Source organism: Corapipo altera, unplaced genomic scaffold (genome assembly GCF_003945725.1).
Source record: "Corapipo altera isolate COAL_440 unplaced genomic scaffold, ASM394572v1 2b, whole genome shotgun sequence".
Taxonomy (NCBI): Eukaryota; Metazoa; Chordata; class Aves; order Passeriformes; family Pipridae; genus Corapipo; species Corapipo altera.
In genome coordinates this window covers 12,191,821-12,204,365 of record NW_020884874.1, presented here as the reverse complement: position 1 = coordinate 12,204,365, position 12,545 = coordinate 12,191,821, and the positions used below count along the sequence as shown (strand labels likewise).

General features: G+C 39.1%; 1 protein-coding gene across 1 annotated transcript; it reads right to left on the bottom strand.

The window, feature by feature from the left end:
* Nucleotides 1–765: 765 nt before the first annotated feature.
* RWDD1 (RWD domain containing 1) lies at nucleotides 766–12,089 on the bottom strand. The gene is made up of 7 exons (XM_027633983.1): nucleotides 11,927–12,089; nucleotides 10,167–10,232; nucleotides 8,812–8,942; nucleotides 7,669–7,812; nucleotides 6,674–6,806; nucleotides 4,962–5,024; nucleotides 766–3,221 (listed from the first exon to the last, which is right to left on the bottom strand). The coding sequence occupies exons 1-7, from the start codon at nucleotides 11,997–11,999 to the stop codon at nucleotides 3,109–3,111; spliced, it is 723 nt and encodes a 240-aa protein (XP_027489784.1). The 5' UTR covers nucleotides 12,000–12,089; the 3' UTR covers nucleotides 766–3,108.
* Nucleotides 12,090–12,545: the final 456 nt, after the last annotated feature.

The following is a 12,545-nucleotide window of genomic DNA, read 5'->3' as shown; positions in this document are numbered from 1 at the left end:
TAATTAGCCTACAAGAAATTCCTCCTGGAACTTTATATTCCTGATACAAAGAAAATAAGTTACAAACAAACCCACTCCACGCCCTCCAAAAAACCCCACAAAACAAAACAACAAAATACCAAGAAAGCAGAATAAAACAAACAAAACCAAAACCAACCAACCAAAAATACCAAACCCCCAAACACCTTTATGTGACTTAGGTAACCACTGCATCCCCTGATCTCTGACTTAGAACTTCCAACAAGAGGATCAGTGATCTTTTCAATCAGATGGAAGGAAAGAAAGAAAAAAAGAGATACCAATAATGCAACCATAATTTGGTTGCAAAATCCTAGGCTTTGCAGCTAGATATTGTAGCTCAAGATTGTACTCCTACAGCATCTTGATGGGGTAGGTACCATCCTCTGAATTTTAATAGAGCTCAGGGACCAACTATTCAAGACATTCAGCATCTTCACAACTATATTAGCTCTGGTCATAGTTTAGTGTTGCAACTCAATATTATCTCCCTTACATGCATCACAGTGTATGCTTTGGAATTGGGCAGTTAAAAGTAAGATACAAGAAGGGTTGACAGTGCCATGATTTTAAATTACTGTAATTCTGTCAAAGTTTATCAATGGGATTTTATTAGTAAAAATACTTCAATCTAATCCAAAGTGTGTAAGCAAATTTAAATATCCCACCTGAACTTTTGCCGCCAAAAAACCCTTATCTCAGTCCACTTCAGCAAACTAAGACACACACACACATAGACAAGCTTACTCTCAGTCAAATTCCCTTTTATTTCACAGATGTTAATTGCTAACAAAGCTAAACAAATCTGCAGTTCAGATTGAGTCACTGAAACTTGTTCCAAAGACCTGGAGGAACAGACTTTACGCAATTTGTTTGTCACTTCAACCCTTATTATTTCCTCTGCTTTGAAATACAACAGTGAAAACATATTTTCATGTTTTGTTCTTTATAATTTTTTTTTAAGCTCTACATCCTCTGCATGAAAACCAATAAATATGTTAGTGTGAAAACAGACTAGAAAATTTCACTAATCTACAAATATCATTAATGAGAAACTTTCTTTCATATGTAGATGATTCTTTTCAGTGACGCACTTGGAAAATTTTCTGATTACCACATTTTGCACAGACTACAGCATTCTTGGATTAGGTCCAAATTTAAAGAGAACTAATTTTCTCCTTTTATGAAAAAAATGCCAGTTATAAACATACAGAGCTGAAAATGGAAAGCAGCCTTAGGAATTAAATAGGTTTTTTATGCAGCTCAATCGAGACATACCAGAAGTAAATTAGGTTCAATACTGAAGAGCATTTTAAAGTATCCTAGCAATTACACAGGAAGCTGGATGTAGTAACTATCAGGTTTTCAATCCAACCATATCTTTGGAAAAGCCAGATTTAACATCACATTAGCTCACAATTTTTAATGTATTTGGTAACTCTGCTGGAACAGAGATCCTGCTTATTGCTTTGAAACATACAACATTATCATTGAAACCTAGATGCTTATCTAGAGTTCTTAGTCGCCAAAATTAAAAAGATCAAGGAGAAGACTAGGAACAAAGGCACATGGTTAATTTATAAAAGTATTTACAGGGTACTTGAACATTTATTTCTATCTACTAGAAATTCATCTTGAATACAAAAAGAAACCAAAAAAACCTCTACTGAAACATGTTAAAGGAGATCATCCTAAACCGATATTCTCAAACAATATGAGCAGAGAATCTTATACTCCATTAAATTATTTCTGGAACTAAATTTGTCATTTTGAATATGGAATTTTCAAATATTAAAATTCATACATTTATTATTCCTCTAAGCAATGTGGTACTTCAGTGCAACCCTCTTCAAAGACTGAAGCTGGCACAGTTAAGGCAGTCTACTAACAGTATTTAAAATTCAGCACATAGCGTTTAATCATTGAGATGCCTGTATCTCTATTTGGAGAGCTCTCTTTTGAAACCTTCACCCATACCATCACCCTTCTAGTAATGCAGTTTCAAACACACCATGTTTAAACACCACAGTTCTTGCAGTGCTTGGAGTTTTTTTGGAGGTGATAAGGGAGGAGTCTAACACCTGTTAGCTCCAGAAGCAACTCTGCAGGATGGGTAACATCCCCAAGTTGATGTGTAGCTTCTACTGCGTGCTGTCCTAACCTTCAGAGGCTGCCAACAAGATGCTTCTAAAACTACACCCATTACATTCAAACCTAAAAGCACTCTATAAGTCCTGGTACTGTAATCTGCACTCACTGATACTGTTTTGACACAGTCTGTTGCTAAAACCAAACTAATTTTCCTAAGGTGGGTTTTCACTTTTCATGGAAGTTCACTGATGCACTCATTCAAAAAAAAACCAAACCCTCTCTGAACAAATCAACCAAACTTTAAGAGGACTTGATCACGTTCTGATTTTTTGCCTACTGACTTGAACTAGTCATTTTGAAAATATTATTCACGATGATGGCAAAAAAATTTACTCTAATTGTATGGAAATGGTTTCCATTAAAGTTTAATAAGGCTGTACAACAAAGGTGACTAGTTCTGTCTACCTACAGGTGATAGGTTGGAGCATCAGAACTGACCTGAAGTATTAAAAAACTTCACAGGAGGGAAAAAAACCAAAAAATAAATAACTGCATAGTATGTGATCCCTTTTATTCACTGAAGCTGCCCATGTATATTCCAGGTGGAAGACAGCAGAACAGCTGCTCAGCCTTTAGATGCAGGTGTGTTTCGTGCTTGCTGTAACATCTTTCCATCTTGCTTTGTTGCCACATCTCTTCAAAGGACAATTACAGAAGTGGGAAGAAAAAAAAATAACAGAAACTAGACAAGCGTTTCCAGACAGATCAATATTTCTCAAATTTTCCATTTGAAATATTAAAGTAAATTTATTTATAGTGAAAGTCATCAGAAGACCATTCCCCTGGATTTAAAATATTTTGGTTTTTTTCTTTGGAAAAAAAATTAAAAAAAAAAGAAAACTAATACGCATTACTAAAGCCACAGATGCTGTGGCTTTCCTGCCTGCTCCTCTTTCCTCATATATGTCCATACTGATGACAGAATCAGTTCAAATAAGTCTAATCACTATCTAAATTAACAGGGTTGTAGTCAGGGTCATCCTCTTCATCCTCCAACTCTAAATCATCCATCTCTTGAAATAAAGATTCATCAACCTCCACATTGTTTCCAGCTGTAAAGAACAGAAAAATAATTTATTTTCATGCAACTAGGAAACAGTAACTGAACAACAAAATGCACAAGACTTTTTCATATTAATTTTTCAACATAGGTAGCTGCTAACTTACTTTTTATATATCAAATAGATACCAAAAAGTAAACACGACATTTTATCTTTTTACAGCTAAAGTGTTGCTATTTTTCCCCTCATAACAAAACGCATTCAAAAGAAACGTGACACAGGACCTCAGAATTCACTGGGAGAATGAAATTAAAATTTATAGTTGCCAGAAGCAGAGATCCTTTCTCCCCAGGACTGCCAGAGTAGGAGCTCAGGACCTCACAGCTGGAATAGTTACAACTATCATAATCACATAAACACGTTGGGTTTATAAAATATTCCTTACACACCATATGCCTACATACATATATTTGCCTTCAGATTTAAATTTGACAAGCAAGATGAAGCTTTGCATAGTTTCACATTGTCTTCTGAAAGAGGTGCTGCTGATCTGCAGATAAAACTTGAGGACTGCTGTTATTTTATTTGCATGCACCAACAGTGACATCTTCTGGTCACTAAAGTTTCTATTATTTCACTGGATTTGAAAGAGCCTTTATAACCATTTCTATCTAAAGATAATGCCATTATGCTCTGAAAATTAGCATTAAAGACTGTTATAATGTTACAATACAGTTAGTAACCTCTTTTACGACAGAACGCAAACAGCAATAAAACGGGGAGTTTTTAATCACCAATAGCAACAGGATTAAAAGTTAACAGGATTAACCGCAAATCAGTTGGGCACAGAGCCCAGAGGTCTGTTCCTCCCTTGAGGCAGCCAAATGTGCCATCAACAAACCATCTTCATTTTACGCATTTTGGAGGAAGACAAGGTTAAATTATTCCTTCTAAAAGAAACTAAACTCCCTCGTTACTGCCATTTCAAGTTTATGCTCACTGACATTCATAAATAGTTTGTTTAACTGTTACTTGCAGAGAAGATACTTGATTCTTTTCTGACTGTGTTTTACCAGTAGACAATGTGGCTACACGAAAGAATTGCCTTAACTCAAAAATCATGTATTTCAAACTAGGACACTAAAAGGTGGTACAGCAAGTTAAACAAGTATGTGACTAGGAGTAGATTTATTTGCTTTACTTCCAACAGATTTTCCAAGTTTAAAATTTTTTTGGCACAGTCCTACAAAACTTTCAATTGGCACTAGGTTGATATTTTAGGCAAGATAACAGGTAAATATGCAGAAGCCATGAAGAACTGGATTGCACAGAGGCAAACAGCATTTATTTTGACCTGTAAGATGTTTACTATTGGTGTTGAGGTTCAGAGAGGAGACAGAACTTCAAGATCTGTGCTTTAAATCAGGGGTAAGAAGGCTGGCTATTAGAAAAAAAAACCCACCTAAAAGCAGGGTTTGGTTGCCTTTTTTTGTTTGTTTGTTTTGCTTCCAATCCAATCATTTGAATAGAAGCAATGGAAATAAGAACAACTCAAGCTCAAAGCTGCAAATGAATATGCTTTATAATTCTGAAAAGATTTCCTTTGTTTTTATAAAGAGTTAAAATCACTTCAGTTCACTTTGAAAAACAGTACTTCTCAGAAAGTTCTTCCAATGTAAAAGTGATACTGAGGAAAGACGTTAAGTCAGAAATATAACACAGATTTTGCTTAGGAATTTTGACCTATTTTAAGCCATTGTCTTTCAGTTGTGGAAACAAACAGAAATTTACCATCCTCCAAGAACTGGATGTCAGAAGTGTCAAGGTTGTGATCCATTTCAAACAGCTGTTTACCTAGAAATAAAATAAAAAATAATATATAAGCAAGTAGAATTCTGAAACAACCTAAGGCAACAATAGTTACCACGTGTATTTCAGTCTTTTCATATTAACTAATTCTAGGAGACTTTTTTTTAACTGCTTGTTTCTCTAAGTTCCCCATTGTGGTTTTATGACTATTCATCCAGGATTCATCCATGACAACAAACTGCCTCCTCTTACATGTGAAATGGGTCAGTGTTTCTTATAGTCACTTTAATGTTATTACGGCTTTAATAATGGGGGAGGCAGAAAAATTTACACCATACTGCCCCACAGCCTGTGTTCAGTCCTTATTGCTTTAGTCGTCATCTTGCATTCCACAAGAAATCCTCTGTGGGAACTGGAAAAGAAATAAACTGACTCCTCCATCTGTTTCCATATATCCTCTCACTTGAAAAGGCACTTGCCTCTACCCACAAATCACCAGCTCCAACACAAACACACATCTGTGAAGGAAAGCAAATCCTCCCTTTCTGATTGAGAAGAACAGGAAGAAAAGCTCTGGACTCTTTCCATGTAAATCACCCATCTTCCATGTACATTTGCATTGCTTATGCAAGCTTCTACAAACAAGACTGGTTGGTAATACTGGGGTTACACTACTGGCATCCACGAATAAGCCTCGTTTTGGTTTTGTAAAGGGGAGCTTTTATAAACTACATTTGTATAGAGGAAAACAAAAAACTTACTAACAATACTTTTAAGAACAGAAAAACTAGAAGCCTGATTTCTGTTATCTCATCTTTGCAGATTCCTGTCAGAGAGGAATCAAGTGTGTCCCCTGCCCTGCACAGCTTTTTATGAAACTTACTACCATTAACATTTCCATCTTTGTCAAATTTCATCAAAACTAGCCAAAAGTTTCAAAAGCCTCCAGAAATGAGGAGAAAACAGGACAGTGATACAGCACAATCACATAGGTCATGCTTTCTCAGGTAATCGGGTTAGAAAGCAGATCCAATATCACAGGGGAACCAGTTCAAAGCTAAGCCATGCAGACTGTAGAGGAGGATGCCCAAGATCTAATTCTTGCCTAGAGGTTCTCATAAGAAAAATAATTTCCTCCACATTTTTCTCACTGGATACAGTTTGCTTTCTACTGAATGAACCGCGATCTGCAAAACAAAGAGCCCCAAACCACTGCTAGGACAAGCTCTTCCACAAAATATCAGAGCCATTCTCACTAGTCATTGTAAGTTTGTCATATGCAGCAGCCACTGTGTTCCTTCAGTCCAGCAACAGCATCCCAAACTCCTAGATGTGCTTAGATAATCTGAAGTCACTGTACAATCCAGTGCGATAAAGGCCAAATCAATAAACTGTTGATGTAGATTTGTCCTGTTGCTTAACAAACCCCAACTATTTCTGTCTGATAGCAGCAGCTCTAAGTGGTATACTGGCTTAAACACACAGTTTGAAATCTTAATGATTTCAACAGAAATCTTGTCTCTTAGCTCAAAATCAGCACTCAGAAAGACTTCATGTGACATGGAGGGCAATAATCAGATACTGCATTAAGAGTTTATTTATTACCATCATCTTTCATAGCAAAACTTACTTTTAGACTTATCATTATAGTCTGGTAACATTGCAGAAATTTCACAACCAGAATTAAAACATACCACTTAATTTATTTTTGCCTGCTTGTTCTTCTTCTTTCATCTTTTTCCTTTTTATTTCTAGGAGTTCTGCATCAAACTTGGCTTTCCAATTCAGGAAATTCTCAATGGTAACAGGAGTGCCATGAAAACGTTGCTGAAAGAACAGAAAACAAGGCTGCAAACACAACTCGCAAAGCTCAGGTGAAGATGAGCATTCTCTTATTTATTTAAATTTCAACATTCCAAAAGCATTGCTTACTGTCAAATATTCTGAGAAATTAATCCTAACTGAGAACAGACAAAGAACACACTTTTTTTCTGTCATGAGACTCTGCCTTCAGAGAACTATACTGAGGTGGAAACTCTCATGGAAAAATCCTGCACACTACTTTTGGACCCTAGAGTGCAATAGTTTAAAATGCATCACTAATACAAGTTATCTATAAGTAGGTAGCACTTCTTATCAACCCTTAAGTGCAATCTACACTTAAATATTTACCATTAAAATACACTAACTCTTTTATGTTGTTGAAACAGAAAAAAAAAGGATCATTGTTTCTCAACCATTTTCAGAAATACTAAACCTTCCAAGTCCCATCACCCTCTAGCTATTTCTCAGGAAGTAAGTGAAGACTCATTAGTTGGACTTATAATGGTATATTCCATGAATGGAAAAACAATTCCACAGTGGTTGATTGAATGGACACGTACAAGGAGGACAAACCAGTGTTGAAGACTGGTCCCACTGCTTCCATCCTATCCACTCAGTTTACCAAGGAAGAGAGCCCTCCTCAAACCACAGAGTCTCTGCGCAGCATGACATATTCTAGCCTTTCTTGCTTCCCATCCCCTCCTGCTTCTTCAGGCAAAAACCTGTTTACAGCAACTTTGACTTCATTTGGGAAAAATCCCTGCCCCTTCCTTAGGAAGTAATGCTACCACACTGCTCCTGCTTCAAACCCACACATTCTAAGAAAGTAGGGAGTCTTTTTAATTGAAAACATTTTTTTACATACTTTCTCTTCTTCTTCTGCTTCTCTTTCTTTCTGTTTCTTCTCCTCTTCTCTTCGTGTTTTTATCTGATCCACTATTTCATTTAATTTCTCCTGTACTGCTGAGACTAGAGTGAAGATCATTACCATTCCTAAATTTTCTTCTGCCTACAACACAAAGAAGGCAACTTCAAACAGAAGAACCTCAAACCTTCAGCAAATGAATGCAAAAGTGCATTTAGAAAGCGGGATGCTGTGCAAATGCAGACAGCACAGCTGATGCATTCTGCACCAGTCTCAAAAGCTTGCTGTAAAATCCAAATCAATCGGCCATTTAATTCAGTTAGTAATCTCCACATGGGTGTGCAGCAAAACACAAAGCTGAACACCTTTGTTCAGGTTGTCAACACATTATAGATATGTGGAAAGCTTTTTCATGAACAAAATAAAATATGTAGTAGAAATACAACTCTAAAATTTGAGTATTATAAATCATAAGAGACAAGAGTCACTCAGAACCTCTCCTGTAGGTTTATTCCTTAATCCTATTACATGCTCCTTTGAAGTGAGACAGTTTCCCAGGAAAACCAAAAAACATCAGTTGATGGAAGGCCATACGAAGTAAAGTGAAATGAAAGAAAGCCTACTGAACATATTATGGCAATTTTAGGGCAGGGAGGACTTGTCAGGAATTCCTGATACCAAAGAAGGGTTTCCTTCTCATTCCTTCATGATGCAGTCTCACTGATCCCAAAGGTTGAAGAGATCCACCCCCACCACCCAAACAGTTACATTATTAAAAAGAATCAAGCATCAATGTGGCATTTTTCAATACTTCCAAATAAAACCGAAATGGCTTATTTTCGTAAATGCTACATGTACAGTTAAACAAATTCACCTTAAGACAGAACTGCAAATGAGGGGAGGCTCTAGTGTACTTCCATTTCATTATCGTACACACTGAATTAGCCCTATATTTTACCTCATTACCACAGCTTACCTCAATAATGTCATTTACCAAACTCAAACCTCACAGTCAGTCCCTATAGTATGGAATAGGTTTCAGGTCAGTAGCACATACCTCAGAAAACAACTGATTTGAGAGAGAAGTTCTGGCTAAATTGCAAAGTGATATCAAGCTGTATCAAGATATTCCATTTTCCTTACCTGCTGCTCTAGCAGTTTTATAATGTCTGTGACATCATTATCATCAAGATTCTCCTGCGAGACAATTTCATAGAGTGGAGTTTCATCAGGGTATTTTTCTCTATAGGTAAATTTAAGGGTTGTTTGGACAGCTACAAGATAAAAAACATACATTCTTATGGTGGTAACTCTATATAAATTTATTGTATATTTTTTTATTGTATCGACAGTCTAAAGATTATAAAATATAAAATATTCTTGCCTTAAAAACAGTCTTCTTACACAGATGTTAAAATAATATGAACAGATTTAAACATAAACCACAAGTTCTGAGAAATTAAGATTATGAAAAAGTTTACACTTGCACAAACTATTATAACCTATTCATGTCTGAAAGGTCTTTAGGAAGACTGGAAAACCTTCTGTGGTATGGCAGATACCAGAGCAGTAATCTCTTCTCCCTCATATTCTACTTAAAGCTGGAAAATGGTGAAGAGTCCTAACAATAGAGCTAAAGAGAATCTCAGCATATTAGTACTTTAAATTCTGTGTGCCTGGTTGGAGTATCAATCTCTATGTTGGGTTCCAAAATTCCCCATAAATCTTATGACAAAAACACTATGTCCAGTAGGCGGTATTAAGCAAAGAACCACCTAAGGAAAATACATTCAAGTTGAAGCTGCCCAGAGCCAGGATAGCATGGAAACAAGTAGAAGAAAATCATGGTCCTTTTACACATTCTCCCAGAACACCAAGGAGAAGCTTTCCTTTAGTTCCAGACTCACAGTTCTCGGCAGCCCAGCAGTCTCTCCAACACAGACACCTGCTCCAAGCAGGACTTGCTCCTTTAAAACTTAGTAAGACAGCACCAGTTTATTCCTTCTGTTACAGTAACCCAGAATAGCAGCTTCCAAACCTGCTTGGAGCAAGGCTTGCTTACATCATGTCCATGCAATTGTGGACACCCAACAAATACACAGCGACTTGGGACCCACAGCCCTCTGCTCTGGAACTGTTCCTTAAGGGCTGCACATTCAGAGCCCACAAACTCAACTCTCCCCTGTGGCTGGGATACATAAAGTTGCTAGGAAAAAAATCCCCTCACATGGCTGTAAGCTGCTACAAGGATGATGATAATTCATACTTTTTGAAGATATGCTACAAAGCCTTTGAAATTCAGCAGAAAGCAGTCCTAGCATTCACATTTCTGTAAACTAAACAAGGACCACCAAAATCCCTGAACTTCATTTGCTGAGGAGTGTTTGCTGTATCAGGCCCTTAAGAGGACTTAAATGGAGGTACACATAGTTTTTGGTGATAGAGTTAGGCCTACAAAGAAATTCCTCCTATATATGTTTAAGACACGATCAACTTACTTTCATCATTTTCTCCAGCTTCAGATGTCACAGTGATCGTGAAAGTTGTTGGCTTTTCCGACAATACTGTTCAAAGGAAAAAAAAAAGTCAGTGAGAGAGTCCTTAAATCAGACAACCACTTCTTCACATCACTAAAACTTGTCAAGAACTAATGAAGAAAAGAAGCTCTTGATGCAGTGTTAAGGGCCTTTTTACCTTATTAATAAATACTTTTCCATTAACAGCTACTTTCCATATGATGTGATGCCTGGAGTACTCTTTGAATGAGTGCATATAAAAACCAAAAATATCAAGAAATTTCTCCTTTGGAAAACTTTCTCTTCTGGCAGTTTCACTTTTCCAGAAAGTACAAATCTACCTACCATCAGTTAGTGCCTGGAATGTGTTCAGAAAGCTCCCAAAGCTAATTTGCTTTACTGCGCCAGATATATGTGATGAGCACCCAGTGCACTCTTGACCCTGGACTATTTTTACAGTATGTCTGCACCTATATTTAGGACAGTTTAATGTAAGAAACACTTCTTAAAACAAAAAAAGGAAGGGTTTTCCTTCAAGACTGTACTACCCCAGTAATGTACTAGAATGTGTAAATTAGGAGCTAGAAGACAGACAAAAAGCGGCTCCTATGGAGATGCACAGAACGCAAGCGCTATGATCTGTGTTTCACAGGCTGAAAACACATAAGGATTGCTCTGTATCACTGTTACAACCTATGCCCAAACTAGTATACATTCTTCCAAAGTATTATGTGAATTTTGCCCAATTGCTAATGTACTACTACTATCTTTATTTCCTCTTCTTCTCTTGGGCATAAAAGCATTACATGAATGAACAATAACTGTGGAGTAAGCATCAGAGCAGAGGCTTTACAAAAGAATATTAGTTCTGTATCAGTAATTCAGCGTCTCCAACTACCAGAGATCAATTTGCATATCTTTAAGTAATCTTTAACATAAAACTGAAGAACCAAAAAGATTTTCAGATTGAGGCAATGGACAAACATCTGTGTGATGAAGTTGCTGTCAAATAAGATACTGTGGGACTTCGGGCAGAGTAGATACTGTGCAGGAAGGGAACTGAAAATGCCCTGTTTTTTCCACTGTTAAAATTCTTTGGATACTGAGCAACATAAACCATGTTGGAATAGCTAACATGGTAGATACTCTTAATTGTTTGATGGTAACTTGGAAGTCCTGGAAAACTGATGAACCAACGTATCCATCCTACAAAAGTTTCAGTAATACAACATACTCCACCAAGGAACTAAAGCTTTCCTTTTTTCCACTACAAGACAGCAACAGAATAAGGCAAGTACTGGCTGAGGACATTTACGGAGAAAACAGCATCTTTACGTACCCCAAAACACCCCGTGCTACACGGTCGTGACAAGCTATCACCGAAAAGGAAAATCAGTCGGCACACAAGCCAATTCCCCAACTGCCATCTAGGGCCGCATCTTTTGAAAGGTTTCTCCAAAGGACATCCTTCCACCTGCCACGGCCCGGGCTGGGATGGAGGAGCGGGTACCCACGCTGGGCAGCTGTGCCACGGCGCCAAACGCGGCAGAGGCAGCGCCGCGCACCGCACCGGCACCTACCTGGCGACGGGAGCCATCGAGTGCTTTGCTTTTCCTCCCCAGGGAAAGCAAACAAAAAGCCCGAAAAAGCCACCCAGGCTGGGGGGCTCGGGAGCCCCGGGGCAGCCTCGGCGCGGCCTCCCGCCCGCCCCGCCGGCACGGCGCGGCCCCGCCGCGGCTCACCCGTGAACGAGTCCGGGTAGATGGACTCCAGAGCCTCCAGCTCGTTGCGCTGCTCCTCGCTGTAGTCCGTCATCGTCGCCCGCCGCCGCCCACGGCCATGGGCCGCCGGCCCCGCAGCGACCCCGACCCGCAGCCGCTCCCCGCCCGCCCGCGCCTGCGTCCTGCCCGCCCGCTGCCTTCCCTTCCTAGCATGCCTAGCGCTCGCGCTCGGCGCTGGATGCCTTTGGGCTGCAGCGAAGGGAGGGAGGGAGGCGGAGCGGCGGGTAGTGGTGCCATCGCTGGGCCGGGCGAAAGGCGGCGGTGAAGGCGTGGGGAGCCGGCCTGGATCGTCTTCATCATCAGGGGAGGCATAAGGTGCGGTGCTCTCTGCTCAGCAAATTCCAGCATTTGCTGCTTGGCGTTCAGCTCCGGGCTGGGCGTGTTTGCCCGCCTGTACCTGACGTGCAGGAGGAATCCGTCCGCCGTGCTCCGCTCCACACGTGCGCTGCTTCCCCGCAGCTTCAGGGTCGCTATAAAGAGCACATTGCTGTTAGGCAGATATTCACTCTCGGACGTTCTTCCATTGAAAACCTACAGGGATCAGCAAACTGAAGAGGATTCAAACCCGATGCTCTAGGTA